This window comes from Carcharodon carcharias, chromosome 3, assembly GCF_017639515.1.
Source record: "Carcharodon carcharias isolate sCarCar2 chromosome 3, sCarCar2.pri, whole genome shotgun sequence".
In the NCBI taxonomy this organism is placed as follows: domain Eukaryota; kingdom Metazoa; phylum Chordata; class Chondrichthyes; order Lamniformes; family Lamnidae; genus Carcharodon; species Carcharodon carcharias.
In genome coordinates, this window is record NC_054469.1 from 2,537,315 (window position 1) to 2,556,656 (window position 19,342).

A 19,342-nucleotide genomic window follows, 5' to 3' on the forward strand; every position below is an offset into this window, starting at 1 on the left:
CTCTCCCAGCAGTGATTGTACTGAGCACCCACACTGTCCCAGCAGTGATTGTACTGAGCACCCACACTGTCCCAGCAGGGGCTGTACTGAGCGCCCACACTGTCCCAGCAGGGGCTGTACTGACCACCCTCACTGTCCCAGCAGTGATTGTACTGAGCACCCACACTGTCCCAGCAGTGATTGTACTGAGCACCCACACTGTCCCAGCAGAGACTGTACTGAGCACCCACACTGTCTCAGCAGTGATTGTACTGAGCACCCACACTATCCCAGCAGGGGCTGTTCTGAGCACCCACACTGTCCCAGCAGGGTCTGTTCTGAGCACCCACACTGTCCCAGCAGTGATTGTACTGAGCTCCCTCACTGTCCCAGGAGTGATTGTACTGAGCTCCCTCACTGTCCCAGCAGTGATTGTACTGAGCACCCTCACTGTCCCAGCAGGGGCTGTAGTGAGCACCCACACTGTCCGAGCAGGGGCTGTACTGAGCTCCCTCACTGTCCCAGCAGTGATTGTACTGACCACCCACTCTGTCCCAGCAGGGGCTGTACTGAGCACCCACACTGTCCCAGCAGGGGCTGTACTGACCACCCACACTGTCCCAGCAGTGATTGTACTGAGCACCCACACTGTCCGAGCAGGGGCTGTACTGAGCACCCACACTGTCCCAGCAGTGATTGTACTGAGCACCCACACTGTCCCAGCAGTGATTGTACTGAGCACCCTCACTGTCCCAGCAGTGATTGTACTGAGTGCCCACACTGTCCTAGCAGTGATTGTACTGAGCACCCACACTGTCTCAGCAGAGACTGTTCTGAGCGCCCACACTGTCCCAGCAGAGACTGTTCTGACTGCCCACACTGTCCCAGCAGAGACTGTTCTGACTGCCCACACTGTCCCAGCAGAGACTGTTCTGAGCGCCCACACTGTCCCAGCAGAGACTGTTCTGACTGCCCACACTGTCCCAGCAGAGACTGTTCTGACTGTCCACACTGTCCCAGTAGGGGCTGTACTGAGCACCCACACTGTCCCAGCAGTGATTGTACTGAGCACCCACACTGTCCCAGCAGGGGCTGTACTGAGCACCCACACTGTCCCAGCAGGGGCTGTACTGACCACCCACACTGTCCCAGCAGGGGCTGTACTGACCACCCACACTGTCCCAGCAGTGATTGTACTGAGCACCCACACTGTCCCAGCAGTGATTGTACTGAGCACCCACACTGTCCCAGCAGGGGCTGTACTGAGCGCCCACACTGTCCCAGCAGGGGCTGTACTGAGCACCCACACTGTCCCAGCAGTGATTGTTCTGTGCACCCACACTGTCCCAGCAGTGATTGTACTGAGCACCCTCACTGTCCCAGCAGAGACTGTACTGAGCACCCACACTATCCCAGCAGTGATTGTACTGAGCACCCACACTGTCCCAGCAGTGATTGTACTGAGCTCCCTCACTGTCCCAGCAGTGATTGTACTGAGCACCCACACTGTCCCAGCAGAGACTGTTCTGAGCGCCCACACTGTCCCAGCAGAGACTGTTCTGAGCACCCACACTGTCCCAGCAGTGATTGTACTGAGCACCCACACTGTCCCAGCAGTGATTGTACTGAGCACCCACACTGTCCCAGCAGTGATTGTACTGAGCGCCCACACTGTCCCAGCAGAGACTGTTCTGAGCGCCCACACTGTCCCAGCAGAGACTGTTCTGAGCACCCACACTGTCCCAGCAGAGACTGTACTGAGCACCCACACTGTCCCAGCAGTGATTGTACTGAGCACCCACACTGTCCCAGCAGGGGCTGTACTGAGCACCCACACTGTCCCAGCAGTGATTGTACTGAGTGCCCACACTGTCCCAGCAGAGACTGTTCTGACTGCCCACACTGTCCCAGCAGAGACTGTTCTGACTGCCCACACTGTCCCAGCAGAGACTGTTCTGAGTGCCCACACTGTCCCAGCAGAGACTGTTCTGACTGCCCACACTTTCCCAGCAGTGACTGTTCTGACTGCCCACACTGTCCCAGCAGAGACTGTTCTGAGTGCCCACATTGTTCCAGCAGTGACTGTTCTGACTGCCCATACTGTCCCAGCAGGGGCTGTACTGTGCGCCCACACTGTCCCAGCAGTGACTGTACTGAGCGCCCACACTGTCCCAGCAGACTGTACTGGAGTCTCGAGTATGAAATCGGGTGAATGATACTGATTTCCTCCCAGACCAGGATGAAACCTGGAACATTTTCAGCTTTTTCCACCCAGGGAGTTCAGGATATTGTTTGAACTGGTTCGCAGTTCGTAGTGATTGATTTCTGAATAAGATCGATCTCTCTCTCTTTCTCTTGCCTCCAGTCCTCTGAATCCCCTCTTTCTTTCTTTCTGTCTGTCTGTCTCTCTGCCTTTTCCCCTCATTAAGGGGTTTGCTGGATTGGCAACGATGGAGGGTCAGTGCAGACACCTTGCGCGGATTGAGCAGGAGACGGGTTCGGAGCAGGAGGCGGCCCCCTGGGGGAGATCAGGGGCTGTGTCTTTGAGGGAGGCTGCCCACGGCATTAATAAGCAGCAAGCTGCAGAACCTGACCACAGGCACCTTGTGACGGAAGAGAGATGCGGGCATGTGCTGCTTCCCGAACCCATCCAGCGGGCACAGGAGCAGGACCCGGAGATTCTGATTGAGGTGCAGCCCATTCCCTTCCACCAAAACCCATTTGTGGTGGCAAACAGGAAGGGCCGGGGGAAGTCCAGGGATTCCCCGACAGCAGGAGCGTCTCCACGTGGCTCACGAGGCTACACGGGCCACAGTGTCCAGGCAAGCACCCACTGGCGCATAGCATGGTGTAAACACGTGCCCACTCGCCTGTGTCCTTGGCAAGATTGCGCTATGCATGCTTTGAGCTTCCAGCTGATGTGTTTCACTAACTTGCTGTTATGGGGAGAAGGTGGAGGAGGGAGAGGGGGGCTTCGGTTTGTCCATCTGCCTGTGCGCTCTTCATTTATGTGTGTGGGTGCGCGCGTGCCTGTGCGCGTGTGGGTGTGCGCGTGCCTATGCCTGTGTGCGGGTGTGCCTGTGTGTGGGTGCGCACGTGCCTGTGTGGGTGTGTGCGCGCCTGTGCCTGTGTATGGGTGTGCCTGTGTGTGCGTGCGTGTGTGTGGGTGCGCACGTGCCTGTGCCTGTGTGTGGGTGTGCCTGTGTGTGGGTGCGCACATGCCTGTGTGGGTGTGCCTGTGTGTGTGTGGGTGTACCTGTGTGGGTGCGCATGTGCCTGTATGTGGGTGTGCCTGTGTGTGGGTGCGCATGTGCCTGTGTGTGGGTGCGCGGGTGCATGGGCTTGTCTATGATTGTGTCTGTCTGTGTGTGTAGTTCAGTGCCCTGTTGCTCTGCAGGGGCAGGCCAGGTTCAAACATCCATCATGTACCATTGGGATTAGGGCACTTCATTCTTTTTAAGTCCAAGAGCTAACACCACCCCCTCACCAACCCCCAGTCCAAGAGCAAACACTGTCCCCACCCCACAACCACCCTAGTCCGAGAGCAAATGCTGCCTCTCATTCCCCCAGTTCGAGAGCAAGCGTCCTCCCCAACCCCCACCGATCCCCAGCTCAGAACAACCACTGCCCCCACAACCACACCCAACCCAAGAGCAAACACTACCATCAACCCCCATTCCAAAAGCAAATACAGTCCCCTGCCCTGTGCCCCCAGTCTGGAAGCAGGTGCCAATACCCCACACGGCCCCCATCCCACTGTCCGAGAGCGGACACTCTTCCTCTGCTGTCTCCCAGTCCCTGGGTGACACTGACCATTCCCAAGTCATGACCAGACACTCCTGCCCAACCTTCCAGTCACAGACCAAGCTCTCCAAGGTGACATGGTGGTATAGTGGTAATATCACTGGGGTAATAATCCAGAATGCCCTGAGGACATGGGTTCAAATCCCACCGCGGGAATTAATGAATCTGGAATATAAAGCTCCTCTCAAGCTGTGTCAAAGAAAACATATCTGCTTCACTAATGTCCTTTAGGGAAGGAAATCTGCTATCCTTACCTGGTCTGGCCTACATGTGACTCCAGACCCACAGCAATGTGGTTGACTCTTAACTGCCCTCTGAAAGGGCCGAGCAAGTCACTCAGTTCAAGGGCAGTTAGGGATGGGCAACAAATGCAGCCTTGCCTGCGACACCCACATCCTATGGAGGAATGAAAAAAAGGAAACAATTCCATCCTGCCCTCCGCAGGGTAGATGTGGATCAGATGTTTCCACAACCAGACGTAGCCTCAGAATAAGGGTTATTGCAGTTGAAATGAGAAGGAATTTCTTCACTCAGGATGTGGTAAATGTTTGGAACTCCCTACCTCAGAGGCTGTGTTCCTGAGAATGTTCAAGAGATCGATAGGTTTCTACATAATAAAGACATCATGGGATATGGAAAATGTTGTTGCCGTAGAATGGTGGAGCAGGCTGAATGGCCTCCTACCCCTGTTTCCCATGTTCCTGTCACAGACCAGACACTCCTCCCCACACCCCCTCTGTCCGGACCAGACACTCCTCCCCACGCCCCCTCCGTCCGGACCAGACGCTCCTCCCCACGCCCCCTCCGTCCGGACCAGACGCTCCTCCCCACGCCCCCTCCGTCCGGACCAGACGCTCCTCCCCACGCCCCCTCCGTCCGGACCAGACACTCCTCCCCACGCCCCCTCCGTCAGGACCAGACACTCCTCCCCACGCCCCCTCCGTCCGGAAAAGACGCTCCTCCCCACGCTCCCTCCGTCCGGACCAGACGCTCCTCCCCATGCCCCCTCCGTCAGGACCAGACACTCCTCCCCACGCCCCCTCCGTCTGGACCAGACACTCCTCCCCACGCCCCCTCCGTCTGGACCAGACACTGCTCCCCACGCCCCCTCCGTCTGGACCAGACACTGCTCCCCACGCCCCCTCCGTCTGGACCAGACACTCCTCCCCACGCCCCCTCAGTCTGGACCAGACACTCCTCCCCACGCCCCCTCCGTCTGGACCAGACAGTCCTCCTCACGCCCCCTCCATCAGGACCAGACGCTCCTCTCCCCAATCATAGGAACATAGAATGTAGCGCTAAGTTTGAGAACACAATACTTGGGAACAGGAATAGGCCATTTGACCCTTTGAGTCTGCTCTGCCATTCAATAAACTCATGGCTGATCTGGTTTTGTCTCTACTCCACCATAACCCTTGACTCCCTTGTCTATCAAAAAACCTGTCCAATTCAGCCTTGAATTGAGTTGAGAGAGTGTACCTATTGGGAGAGGCTGAACAGACTGGGATTCACAGAGGTTTATTAAATGCTGAGAGGTTTGACAGGGTGGTTGAAGAGACAGTTTCCACTTGTGGCCAAGTCCAGAACAAGAAGCATCGATATTAGATAGTCACTGACAGGCCAAGTAAAACATTTAGGGAGCATTTCTTTACACAGAGTGGAACTCACTGTGTCAGGTGCTGGCTGAAGCTGAGAATTTTGAAGTATTTATGAGGCTTGATGTACACGCCAGGGAGAAGGAAACAGAGGGATCAGGGAGCAGGATGGGAAAAGGTAATTCCAATGGGAGAAGCTGCCTTGTGATTAAACACTGACATAGAGCATTTGGATATAATTCCAGGTAGTATTGCGTATCAGTGTATATGACAGTGGGTGCCAGCATACACATGGCATATACAGTTCTATACATCCTTTTATATCATAACAGTTTATATTCACTGGTTGATGGAACATTTAACATAATGAAACATCCCAAAATACTTCATAGGAGTGTTAAAACCAAAATATGACACTGAGGCACATAAACTGATGTTAGGGCAGATTGACCAAAGGCTTGGGTAATGAGGTAGGCTTTATGGAGCTTTTAAAGGAAGAAAGAGAGCAAGAGAAGATGCAGGGAAGGTATTCCAGAGCTTAAGGCCCAGGCAACTGATGTTGTAGCCACCAATGGTGGATTATAGCGAGCCTTTCTAATACCTCCTCTTGATCCGTTTTTAGCTCTTCCAGTGTCAGAACTCCCCCCTCTTTCACTACGGCTTTTTGGTAGCATCTTCTCCCTTGGTAAAGACAAATACAGTACCTCAGCCACGCCCCTTGTCTCAATCTGTAAATCTCCTATTTGGCTGTACTCCCTCTTTTTCCCATATTTTTACCACCTATATGCCATAGAAGACTTTTGGATCCCCTTTTATCTTAGCTACCCGTCTTTTAGAATATCTCTTTGCTGTTGTTATTTTTTTTTACTTACCTTGTGAACTTTCTAACCCAACATGTAAAAAGCCCAACCAGGGAAGATTGCACATTAGATCCACTAATAGGGAATAAATCAGAGAGAAGGAAGACATGTATTTATGTAACAGTCATGCACAGCCAAAATTAGAAGAAAGAGCAAGTGAATCTGGAAGGCAGAGAAATTATAGGCCAGTTAAGGCACAAGGGAGTTTGGCAAGGTTGGATGATATTTATTTTAATGCAAGGAGTCTGACAAATAAGGCAGATGAGTTGAGGGCACAAATTAACACATGGAAGTATGATGTGATTGCTGTCACAGAGACATGGTTGAGAGAGGGTTGGCAGGATTGGCAGCTCAATATTCCAGGATATAAAGTCTTCAGGCGAGACAGGGAAGGAGGTAAAAGAGGAGGGGTTATCGCAACATTGATCAAGAAATCAATTACAGCAGTAAGGAGGGATGACATCTTGGAAGGCTCCTCAAATGAAGCCAAATGGGTAGAACTGAAAAACAAAAAAGGAGCAATCACATTGCTGGGAGTGTACTATAGGCCCCCAAACAGTCAGAGAGAAATAGAAGAACAGATATGTAGGCAAATTTCAGAGAAGTGTGAACATAATAGGGTAGTAATAGTGGGGGAGTTCAACTTCCCCAACATTAACTGGGTTAGTCATCATGTGATAAGTTTAGAGGGAGCAGAATTCTTAAAATGCAGCCAGGAGAGCTTTTTAAGCCAGTACGGAGAAGGTCCTACAAGAGAAGGGGCGGTCCTGGACTTAATTTTAGGGAATGAAGCCGGGTAAGTGGTAGAGGTATCATTGGGGAGCATTTTGCAGATAGTGATCATAACTCTATTAGATTCAAAGTTGTTATGGAAAAGGGCAAGGATGGGCCAGAAACCAGAGTTCTAAATTGGGGGAAGGCCGATTTTAATAAGATCAGATATGATTTGGTCAGAGTGCACTGGGAGCAGCTACTTTTGGGTAAATCTGCTTCAGAGCAGTGGGACTCATTCAAGAAGGAAATAGGGGAGAGTACAGGGCCAACATATTCCAGTAAAGACAAAGGGCGGGACCAACAAATCCAGGGAACCCTGGATATCGAGGGATTTACAGGATTAAATAAAGGGAAAAAGGGAGGCTTATGGCAGATACCTTGACTCAAAACAGCGCCAGCCCTAGAGGAGTATAGAATGTGCCGGCGGTCTTAAAAGGGAAATTAGGAGAGCAAAAAGGGGGCATGAAAAAACATTGGCAGGTAAAATAAAGGAAAATCCAAAGTTATTTTACAAGTACATTAAGAGTAAGGGGGTAACCGGGGAAAGAGTAGGGCCCATTAAGGACCATAGTGGTAATTTGTGTGTGGAGCCGGAAGACGTAGGTAGGGTTCTAAATAAATACTTTGTGTCGGCATTCACAAGTGAGGGGGACAACTTGGCTATGGAAATCAGGCAGAAGGACTGATTAAAGAAATTGGCGTAGAAAGGGGGGAGGTTCTGAGTGGTCTGGCAAGTTTAAAAGATAAATCTCCAGTCCCAGATGAAATGTATCCCAGGCTGTTGAGTGAGGCAAGGGAGGAAATAGCAGGGGTGCTAGCAATCATTTTTAATACGTCTCAGGTGAGTTGCCAGAGGTCTGGAGGACAGCCAATGTGGTACTGTTATTCAAGAAGGGAGGAAGGGATAAACCAGGGAACTACAGGCCAGTCAGTCTAACCTCAGTGGTGGGGAAACTATTGGAAGCAATTCGGAGGGACGGAATTAATCTACACTTGGAGAGGCAGGGATTAATCAAGGACAGTCAGCATGGTTTTGTTAAGGAGAGGTCATGTCTGACCAATTTGATTGAATTTTTTGAAGAGGTGACCAGGTGTGTAGATGAGGGCAATGCATTTGACGTGGTCTACTTGGACTTCAGCAAGGCTTTTGCTAAGATCCCACATGGGAGACTGATAACGGAGGTAAGAGCCCATTGGATCCAAGACAATTTGGCAAATTGGATCCAGGATTGGCTGAATGGCAGGAAGCAGAGGGTGATGGTCGAGGGGTGTGTTTGTGACTGGATGCCTGTGTCCAGTGGGGTTCCACAGGGATTGGTGTTGGGTCCCTTGCTGTTTGTGGTATATATAAATGATTTAGACTTAAATGTAGGAGGGTGGATCAGTAAGTTCATGGATGACACGAAAATTTGTGGGGTGGTAAATAGTGAGGTGGTTAGCGTTAGATTACAGGAGGATATGGACGGGCTGGTCAGATGGGCTGATCAGTGGCAAATGGAATTTAATCTGGATAAGTGTGAGGTGATGCATTTGGGCAGGACAAACAAGGCATGGGAATTCACGATGAATGGTAGGACCCTGGGAAGTACCGAGGATCAGAGGGACCTTGGTGTGCGTGTCCACCGGTCCCTTAAGGTAGTGGGACAGGTAGATAAGGTGGTTAAGAAGGCATATGGGATACTTGCTTCTATTAGCTGAGGCATAGAATATAAGAGCCGGGAGGTTATGCTGGAGCTGTATAAAATGCTGGTTAGGCCACAGCTAGAGTATTGCGTGCAGTTATGGAATCCGCATTACAGGAAGGATGTGATTTCACTAGAGAGAGTGCAGAGGAGATTTACCAGGATGTTGCCTGGGCTGGAGAGTTTTAGTTATGAGGAGAGATTGGATAGACTGGGGTTATTTTCCCTGGAGCAGAGGAGATTGAGGGGGGACATGATTGAGGTGTATAAAATTATGAGAGGCATAGATAGGGTAGACAGGAAGGAACTTTTCCCCTTGGTGGAGGGATCAATAACCAGGGGCATAGATTTAAGGTAAGGGGCAGGAGGTTTAGAGGGGATGTGAGGAAGAATTTTTTCACCCAGAGGGTGGTGGGAATCTGGAACTCACTGCCTGAAAGGCTGGTAGAGGCAGAAACACTGACAACATTTAAGAAGTATTTGGATGTGTACTTGCGATGCCACATGGCATACAAGGCCATGGGCCTAGTGCTGGGAAATGGGATTAGAATAGTTAGGTACTTGTTTGACCAGTGCAGACTCGATGGGCCGAAGGGCCTTTTCCTGTGCTGTAGACCTCTATGGCTCTATGACTACTGGACATCTGAAAGCGCTTTACAGCCAATGAAGTACATTTTGAAGTATCGTCAGTGTTGTGATGTATGAAATGCGGCAGCCAATTTACACTCAGCAAGCTCCCACTAATTGCAGTCTGATAATGACCAGATAATCTGTTTTTTGTGATCTTGATTGAGGGATAAATCTTGGCCAGGCCACTGGGGATAACTCTGCTGGTCATCTTTGAAATAGTGCTATGGCATCTTTTACATCCACCCTAGCAGGGAGATGGGGCCTTCGTTTAAGGTATCATCTGAAAAACAGCACCACCAATAGTGCAATGTTCCCTCAGTACTGCACTGGAGTGTCAGCTTTACTCTTTCTGCTCAAGCCCTAGAATGGATCTCGAAGCCAGAGGCAAGATGAGAGAAATAAAAATAGGAGCCGGTTGAGTATGGTCTGTACTCATCCCATTACAAATAATTGAAGGGATCTGCTGTTTGATTCGATCAGCCAATCATTGGGATGTGTGGTCTTCGTACTTGGCACACTCACACTAACCATACTCAACCAGCGAAAAGCCAAAACAAAACCTCTCCTGTTAAATTGGTTCTGTGATTGGGCAGTACTTGCTGAACAATCCTGAGTGTGCTAATAGCTGCACTAACAACCAATTTAAGATAATCAATTGAGCTCATAACGTGCTCATTTATGCTTGCTCGAAGCGACATACGTTCATACACGAGGACCCATTCTCTGCAAAAATAAAAACAAGAAAGCTCAACCCTTGCACTTTTTGAATACCCGGGAGCTTGGGGAGCCTATGGTTCCCCATTGTCTTCTCCATGGCAACATCTTGGCCAATCAGAGTCAACTTGTCAACCAATCAGCACACTCTCCTGTAATATAAATTGTTATTATTTGATATTTAGCATTCTTGTGTCTATCCAGATGTGCACAAGATGAAAATCTTCAACATGTCTCTCTTCAATAATATTCAAGAACTGTACTACCAAGTTACTGTACACCAAATAGATTCTGTCCTTGACTGCTGCAGGATTTCTCTCTCTCTCTCTCCAACACTGTAAGATTGTCCTCAATACTGCCACTCCTCCTTTTCTCCTTTCTCTAACTTTCCTGAATACCTTGTTACAGGAATATTTAACACACAGTCCTGTCCTTTTTTGAGCCAGGTCTTTCTCTCTCTCCACCACAGCTTCTTTCTCCAACGTTGCTATCTGTGCTTACAGCTCGGCAATCTTATTTACCTAAAACTGTGCATCCATACACATGCACTGTAAACCCTAATTTAAACCATATTGCAATCCCTCTTGTTCTTAATTGTCAGTGTGCTGTGTTGCAGAATGTGTGCCTGTGTTCTTTGTATGTGTGAGCTGTTACAGTCTGTATGTGTATTTTGCATTGTGGTGGGTTGTGTGTGTCTGTGAGCTGTGTTACAGTCTGCATGTGTATACTGCATTGTGATAAGTGTGTTGTGGGGTGTGTGTATGTGCACATGTGCACTGTGTTACAGTCTGTATGTGTATGTTGCATTGCGATAGGTGTGTGCGTGCACAAGCTTTGTTACAGTTTGTGTGTTACATTGTGGTGTGTGCACGTGCTGTGTTATAGTCTATGTGTATGCTGCATTATGATGAGTTTGTACTGTGTTACAGTCTGCGTATGCTGCATTGTGATGGGTGTGTGTGCACGCGCACTGTTACACTCTGTGTGTACTGCATTGCAGTGAGTGTGTGCGTGCGCTACTTTGCAGTCCGTATGTGTCTATTGCATTGTGGTTTGTGCGCGCTGCGTTACAGTCTGTATGTGTATGCTGCATTGTGGTGTGTGTGTGCACTGTGTTACAGTCTGTATACATATGCTGCATTGAGTGTGTGTGCACTGTGTTACAGTCTGTATGTGTATGCTGCATTGAGTGTGTGTGCACTGTGTTACAGTCTGTATGTGTATGCTGCATTGTGGTGTGTGTGTGCACTGTGTTACAGTCTGTATGTGTATGCTGCATTGTGTGTGTGTGCACTGTGTTACAGTCTGTATGTGTATGCTGCATTGAGTGTGTGTGCACTGTGTTACAGTCTGTATGTGTATGCTGCATTGTGGTGTGTGTGTGCCCTGTGTTACAGTCTGTATGGTATGCTGCATTGTGATGTGTGTGTGTGTGTGTGTGTGTGTGTGTGTGTGTGTGTGTGTGTGTGCGTGTGTGTGTGTGTGTGTGTGCTGGAATGTCTGCTTAGTGTCTGCCTTGATTAAGTTGTTTTACCTGTTGCTGTTGTGTTTTCCAGGGCAGTTCCAGTGAACCTCCTGTTCCCAGTAACAGTGACTCACGAGAGTTCTGCAACTCGCCTACATCCCAGCCGGTGAGTTCCCACATACTATTTTACAATGGCTTCTTAAACAGGCTTAGTACAAAGAACGTGATACAGGGCACACATGTGCCTACGATATAGCCCCTGGTACAATATAGAGCACACACTGTGCCTACAATATAGCCCCTGGTACAATATAGAGCACACACTGTGCCAACGATATAGCCCCTGGTACAATATAGAGCGCACACTGTGCCTACGAAATAGCCCCTGGTACAATATAGAGCACACTCTGTGCCTACGATATAGCCCCTGGTACAATATAGAGCACACACTGTGCCGAGGATAGAGCCCCAGGTACAATATAGAGCACACGCTGTGCCAATGATAGAGCCTCTGATACAATATAGAGTACACATTGTGCCTAGGATAGAGCCCCTGGTAGAACATAGAGCACACACTGTGCCTAGGATAGAGCCCCTGGCACCATATAGAGCACACACTGTGCCTAGGATAGAGCCTCTGGCACCATATAGAGCACACACTGTGCCTAGGATAGAGCCCCTGGCACCACATAGAGCACAAACTGTGCCTAGGATAGAGCCCCTGGCACCACATAGAGCACAAACTGTGCCTAGGATAGAGCCCCTGGCACAATGTAGAGCGCACACTGTACAGGATAGAGACACTGATACAATGTAGAGCACACACTGCCCAGGATAGAGACACTGATACAATGTAGAGCACACACTGCCCAGGATAGAGACACTGATACAATGTAGAGCACACACTGCCCAGGATAGAGACACTGATACAATGTAGAGCACACACTGTACAGGATAGAGACACTGATACAATGTAGAGCACACACTGCCCAGGATAGAGACACTGATACAATGTAGAGCACACAATGTACAGGATAGAGACACTGATACAATGTAGAGCACACACTGTACAGGATAGAGACACTGATACAATGTAGAGCACACACTGCCCAGGATAGAGACACTGATACAATGTAGAGCACACACTGTCCAGGATAGAGACACTGAAACAATGTAGAGCGCACACTGTACAGGATAGAGACACTGATACAATGTAGAGCGCACACTGCCCAGGATAGGGACACTGATACAATGTAGAGCACACACTGTACAGGATAGAGACACTGATACAATGTAGAGCTCACACTGCCCAGGATAGAGACACTGATACAATGTAGAGCTCACACTGTCCAGGATAGAGACACTGATACGATGTAGAGCTCACACTGCCCAGGATAGCGATACTGATACAATGTAGAGCACACACTGTACAGGATAGAGACACTGATACAATGTAGAGCACACACTGCCCAGGATAGAGACACTGATACAATGTAGAGCGCACACTGTACAGGATAGAGACACTGATACAATGTAGAGCTCACACTGCCCAGGATAGCGACACTGATACAATGTAGAGCACACACTCTCCAGAATAGAGACACTGATACAATGTAGAGCTCACACTGCCCAGGATAGAGACACTGATGCAATGTAGAGCACAAGCTGCCCAGGATAGAGACACTGATACAATGTAAAGCTCACACTGCCCAGGATATAGACACTGATACAATGTAGAGCACACACTGCCCAGGATAGAGACACTGATACAATGTAAAGCTCACACTGCCCAGGATAGAGACACTGATACAATGTAGAGCACACATTGTCCAGGATAGAGACACTGATACAATGTAAAGCTCACACTGCCCAGGATAGAGACACTGATACAATGTAGAGCACACATTGTCCAGGATAGAGACACTGATACAATGTAGAGCTCACACTGCCCAGGATAGAGACACTGATACAATGTAGAGCACACACTGCCCAGGTTAGAGACACTGATACAATGTAGAGCACACATTGTCCAGGATAGAGACACTGATACAATGTAAAGCTCACACTGCCCAGGATAGAGACACTGATACAATGTAGAGCACACATTGTCCAGGATAGAGACGCTGATACAATGTAAAGCTCACACTGCCCAGGATAGAGACACTGATACAACGTAGAGCACACATTGTCCAGGATAGAGACACTGATACAATGTAAAGCTCACACTGCCCAGGATAGAGACACTGATACAATGTAGAGCACACATTGTCCAGGATAGAGACACTGATACAATGTAAAGCTCACACTGCCCAGGATAGAGACACTGATACAATGTAGAGCACACATTGTCCAGGATAGAGACACTGATACAATGTAGAGCTCACACTGCCCAGGATAGAGACACTGATACGATGTAGAGCACACACTGCCCAGGTTAGAGACACTGATACAATGTAGAGCGCACACTGTACAGGATAGAGACACTGATACGATGTAGAGCACACACTGCCCATGATAGCGACACTGATACAATGTAGAGCACACACTGTACAGGATAGAGACACTGATACGATGTAGAGCGCACACTGTACAGGATAGAGACACTGATACGATGTAGAGCACACACTGCCCAGGATAGAGACACTGATACAATGTAGAGCACACACTGCCCAGGATAGCGACACTGATACAATGTAGAGTTCACACTGCCCAGGATAGAGACACTGATACAATGTAGAGCACACACTGCCCAGGATAGAGACATTGATACAATGTAAAGCTCACACTGCCCAGGATAGAGACACTGATACAATGTAGAGCGCACACTGTACAGGATAGAGACACTGATACAATGTAGAGCTCACACTGCCCAGGATAGAGACACTGATACAATGTAGAGTACACACTGCCCAGGATAGAGACACTGATACAATGTAGAGCGCACACTGTACAGGATAGAGACACTGATACAATGTAGAGCTCACACTGCCCAGGATAGAGACACTGATACAATGTAGAGCACACACTGCCCAGGATAGAGACACTGATACAATGTAGAGCTCACACTGCCCAGGATAGAGACACTGATACAATGTAGAGCACACACTGCCCAGGATAGAGACACTGATACAATGTAAAGCTCACACTGCCCAGGATAGAGACACTGATACAATGTAGAGCACACACTGCCCAGGATAGAGACACTGATACAATGTAGAGCGCACACTGTACAGGATAGAGACACTGATACGATGTAGAGCTCACACTGCCCAGGATAGCGACACTGATACAATGTAGAGCACACACTCTCCAGAATAGACACACTGATACAATGTAGAGCTCACACTGCCCAGGATAGAGACACTGATACAATGTAGAGCACACACTGCCCAGGATAGAGACACTGATACAATGTAGAGCACACATTGTCCAGGATAGAGACACTGATACAATGTAAAGCTCACACTGCCCAGGATAGAGACACTGATACAATGTAGAGCACACATTGTCCAGGATAGAGACACTGATACAATGTAAAGCTCACACTGCCCAGGATAGAGACACTGATACAATGTAGAGCACACATTGTCCAGGATAGAGACACTGATACAATGTAGAGCACACACTGTCCAGGATAGAGACACTGATACAATGTAAAGCTCACACTGCCCAGGATAGAGACACTGATACAATGTAGAGCACACATGCCCAGGATAGAGCCAGTGGTACAATGAATCACAGAATCAGAGTGCAGAAGAGGCCCTTCGGCCCATCGAGTCTGCACCGACACTTGAGAAACACCTGACCTACCTACCTAATCCCATTTACCACTACTTGGCCCATAGTCTTGAATGTTATGATGTGCTAAGTGCTCATCCAGGTACTTTTTAAAGGATGTGAGGCAACCCACCTCCACCACCCTCCCAGGCAGTGCATTCCAGATTGTCGACACCCTCTGGGTAAAAAAGTTTTTCCTCACATCCCCCCTAAACCTCCTGCCCCTCACCTTGAACTTATGTCCCCTTGTGACTGACCCTTCAACGAAGGGGAACAGCTGCTCCCTATCCACCCTGTCCATGCCCCTCATAATCTTGTACACCTCGATCAGGTCATCCCTCAGTCTTCTCTGCTCCAACAAAAACAACCCAAGTCTATCCAACCTCTCTTCATAACTTAAATGTTTCATCCCAGGCAACATCCTGGTGAATCTCCTCTGCACCCCCTCCAGTGCAATCACATCCTTCCTATAATGTGGTGACCAGAACTGCACACAGTACTCCAGCTGTGGCCTCACCAAGGTTCTATACAACTCCAACATGACTTCCCTACTTTTGTAATCTATGACTCGATTGATAAAGGCAAGTGTCCCATATGCCTTTTTCACCACCCCACTAACGTGCCTCTCTGCCTTCAGAGATCTATGGACACACACGCCAAGGTCCCTTTGTTCCTCAGAACTTCCTAGTGTCATGCCGTTCATTGAATACTTCCTTGTCAAATTACTCCTTCCAAAGTGTATCACCTCACACTTTTCAGGGTTAAATTCCATCTGCCACTTAACTGCCCATTTGTCCATCCCGTCTATATCTTCCTGTAGCCCAAGACACTCAACCTCACTGTTAACCACCCGGCCAATCTTTGTGTCATCCGCAAACTTACTAATCCTACCCCCCACAGAGTCAACTATGTCGTTTATATAAATGACAAATAATAGGGGACCGAGCACAGATCCCTGTGGTACGCCACTGGACACTGGCTTCCAGTCACTAAAGCATCCTTCTGTCATCACCCTCTGTCTCCTATAACTAAGTCAATTTTGAATCCACCTTATCAAATTACCCTGTATCCCATGTGCATTTGCCCTCTTTATAAGTTTCCCATGTGGGACCTTGTCAAAAGCTTTGCTGAAATCCATATAAGCTACATCAACTGCACTCCCCTCATCTACACACCTGGTCTCCTCCTCAAAACATTCAATCAAATTTGTTAGGCATGACCTCCCTCTGACAAAGCCATGCTGACTATCCCTGATCAAACATTGCCTCTCCAAGTGGAGATAGATTCTCTCCTTTAGAACGTTCTCCAATAGTTTCCCTCCCACTGACGTGCGACTCACTGGCCTGTAGCTCCCTGTCTTATCTCTACAACCCTTCTTAAATAGCGGAACCACATTAGCTGTTCTCCAGTCCTCTGGCACCTCCCCCATTGCCAGAGAGGAATTAAAAATTTGGTCAGAGCCCCTGCGATCTCCTCCCTTGCCTCCCTCGGCAGTCTGGGACACAAACCATCTGGATCTATAGATTAGCCACTTTTAAGCCTGCCCACACCTCCAATACCTTGTCACTCCCTATATCAATTTGCTTAAGAACCTCGCAGTCTCTCTCCCCGAGTTTGATAACTTCATCCTCATTCTCTTGGGTGAAGACGGATGTGAAGTATTCATTCAACACTCTAGCGATGTCCTCTGGCTCCACCCATAGATTGCCCCTTATGGGCCCTACTCTTTCCCTGGTTATCCACTTCCCATTGATATACTTATAGAATATTTTGGGATTTTCCCTACTTTTACCAGGCAGAGCTTTCTCATATCCCCTCATTGCTCTCCTAATTGCTTTCTTAAGCTCCACCCTGCACTGACTGTACTCCACTAATGCCTCTGCTGATTTGCTTCCCTTGTACCTGCTAAAAGCCCCTCTTTTCCTTCTCATCGTATCCTGAATATCTCTGGTCATCCATGGTTCTCTGGGCTTGTTACTCCTTCCTATCACCCGAGAGAGAACATGTTGACCCTGTACCCTCCTTATTTCTGTTTTGAACACCCCCCACTGTTCCTCTGTAGATTTCCCCACAAGTAGCTGTTCCCAGTCTAACTTGGCCAGATCCTGCCTTATTTTACTAAAATCCACTCTTCCCCAATCGAAAACATTTTTTGCAACTTGTTGATTTCTTTTGTCCATAACAAACTTAAACTATACCATGTTGTGGTCGCTATCACCAAAATGCTCCCCCACCACCACCTCAGCCACCTGTCCGGCTTCATTCCCCAGAATTAGGTCCAGCAATGCATCATCCCTTGTTAGACCCTTTACATAATGACTTAAAAATTCCTCCTGTATACATTTCAAGAAATCCACTCCATCCAAGTCCTTAACATTATAAACTCAGCAGGTCTGGCAGCATCGGCGGAGAAGAAAAGAGTTGACGTTTCGAGTCCTCATGACCCTTCGACAGAACTTGAGTTCGAGTCCAAGAAAGAGTTGAAATATAAGCTGGTTTAAGGTGTGTGTGTGTGGGGGGCGGAGAGAGAGCGAGAGAGAGAGGTGGAGTGGGGGTGTGGTTGTAGGGACAAACAAGCAGTGATAGAAGCAGATCATCAAAAGATGTCAACAACAATAATACAAAAGAACACATAGGTGTTAAAGTTGGTGATATTATCTAAACGAATGTGCTAATTAAGAATGGATGGTAGGGCGCTCAAGGTATAGCTCTAGTGGGGGTGGGGAGAGCATAAAAGATGTAAAATAAATAAATAAATAATTTTTTTTTTTCTCTTTTTATAATGGAAATAGGTGGGAAAAGGAAAATCTATATAATTTATTGGAAAAAAAAGAGAAAAGGAAGGGGGAAACAGAAAGGGGGTGGGGATGGGGGAGGGAGCTCACGACCTAAAGTTGTTGAATCCAATATTCAGTCCGGATGGCTGTAAAGTGCCTAGTCGGAAGATGAGGTGTTGTTCCTCCAGTTTGCGTTGGGCTTCACTGGAACGCGGAGGCTGAGCGTCAACTTGCAGACACTTCCTCCTACCTCTCCCTGGACCATGACCCCACCACTGAACATCAAGCCATTGTTTCCAGGACTGTCACTGACCTCATCTCCTCTGGGGATCTCCCTCCCACAGCTTCCAACCTGATAGTCGCCCAACCTCGGACGGCCCACTTCTATCTCCTACCCAAAATCCACAAACAGAACTGCCCCGGTAGACCGATCGTCTCAGCTTGCTCCTGCCCCACAGAACTCATTTCCCGTTATCTTGACTCCCTTCTCTCTCCCCTTGTCCAGTCCCTTCCCACCTACATCCGTGATTCCTCTGACACCTTACGTCACATCAACAATTTCCAGTTCCCTGGCCCCAACCGCTTCCTCTTCACCATGGACGTCCAATCCCTCTACACCTCCATCCCCCACCAGGATGGTCTGAGGGCCCTTAGCTTCTTCCTCGAACAGAGGCCCGAACAATCCCCATCCACCACTACTCTCCTCCGTCTGGCTGAACTTGTTCTCACGCTGAACAATTTCTCCTTCAACTCCTCTCACTTCCTCCAAATAAAAGGTGTGGCTATGGGTATCCGCATGGGCCCCAGCTATGCCTGTCTCTTTATGGGGTATGTGGAACAATCCTTGTTCCAGTCCTACTCCGGCCCCCTTCCACAACTCTTTCTCCGGTACATCGCTGATTACTTCGGTGCCGCTTCATGCTCTCGTCGGGACTTGGAAAAATTTATTAATTTTGCTTCCAATCTCCACCCCTCCATCATTTTCACATGGTCCATCTCTGACACTTCCCTTCCCTTCCTTGACCTCTCTGTCTCAATCTCTGGTGATAGACTGTCCACCAATATCCATTAAAAACCCACCGACTCCCACAGCTATCTCGACCACAGCTCCTCACACCCTGCTTCCTGTAAGGACTCCATCCTATTCTCTCAGTTCCTTCGCCTCCGTCGCATCTGTTCCGATGATGCTACCTTCAAAAACAGTTCCTCTGACATGTCCTCCTCCTTCCTTAACCGAGGTTTTCCACCCACGGTCGTTGACAGGGCCCTCAACCGTGTCCGGCCC

At 48.8% G+C, this 19,342-nt stretch overlaps 1 protein-coding gene across 14 annotated transcripts in view; it reads left to right on the top strand.

Annotated features, from left to right (window-relative positions):
• The window catches only part of scrib (scribble planar cell polarity protein), a 482,984-nt gene that overhangs the window by 398,678 nt on the left and 64,964 nt on the right, over positions 1-19,342 (top strand). For 10 of the 14 annotated variants that reach the window (XM_041183767.1, XM_041183772.1, XM_041183773.1 and 7 more), the window contains 2 exons: positions 2,409-2,801; positions 11,595-11,669. In XM_041183767.1, coding sequence (XP_041039701.1) covers positions 2,409-2,801; positions 11,595-11,669 — 468 coding nt within the window. The remainder of the gene's footprint in view (positions 1-2,408; positions 2,802-11,594; positions 11,670-19,342) is intronic. The other 4 variants (XM_041183777.1, XM_041183781.1, XM_041183778.1 and 1 more) reach the window with 1 other exon arrangement.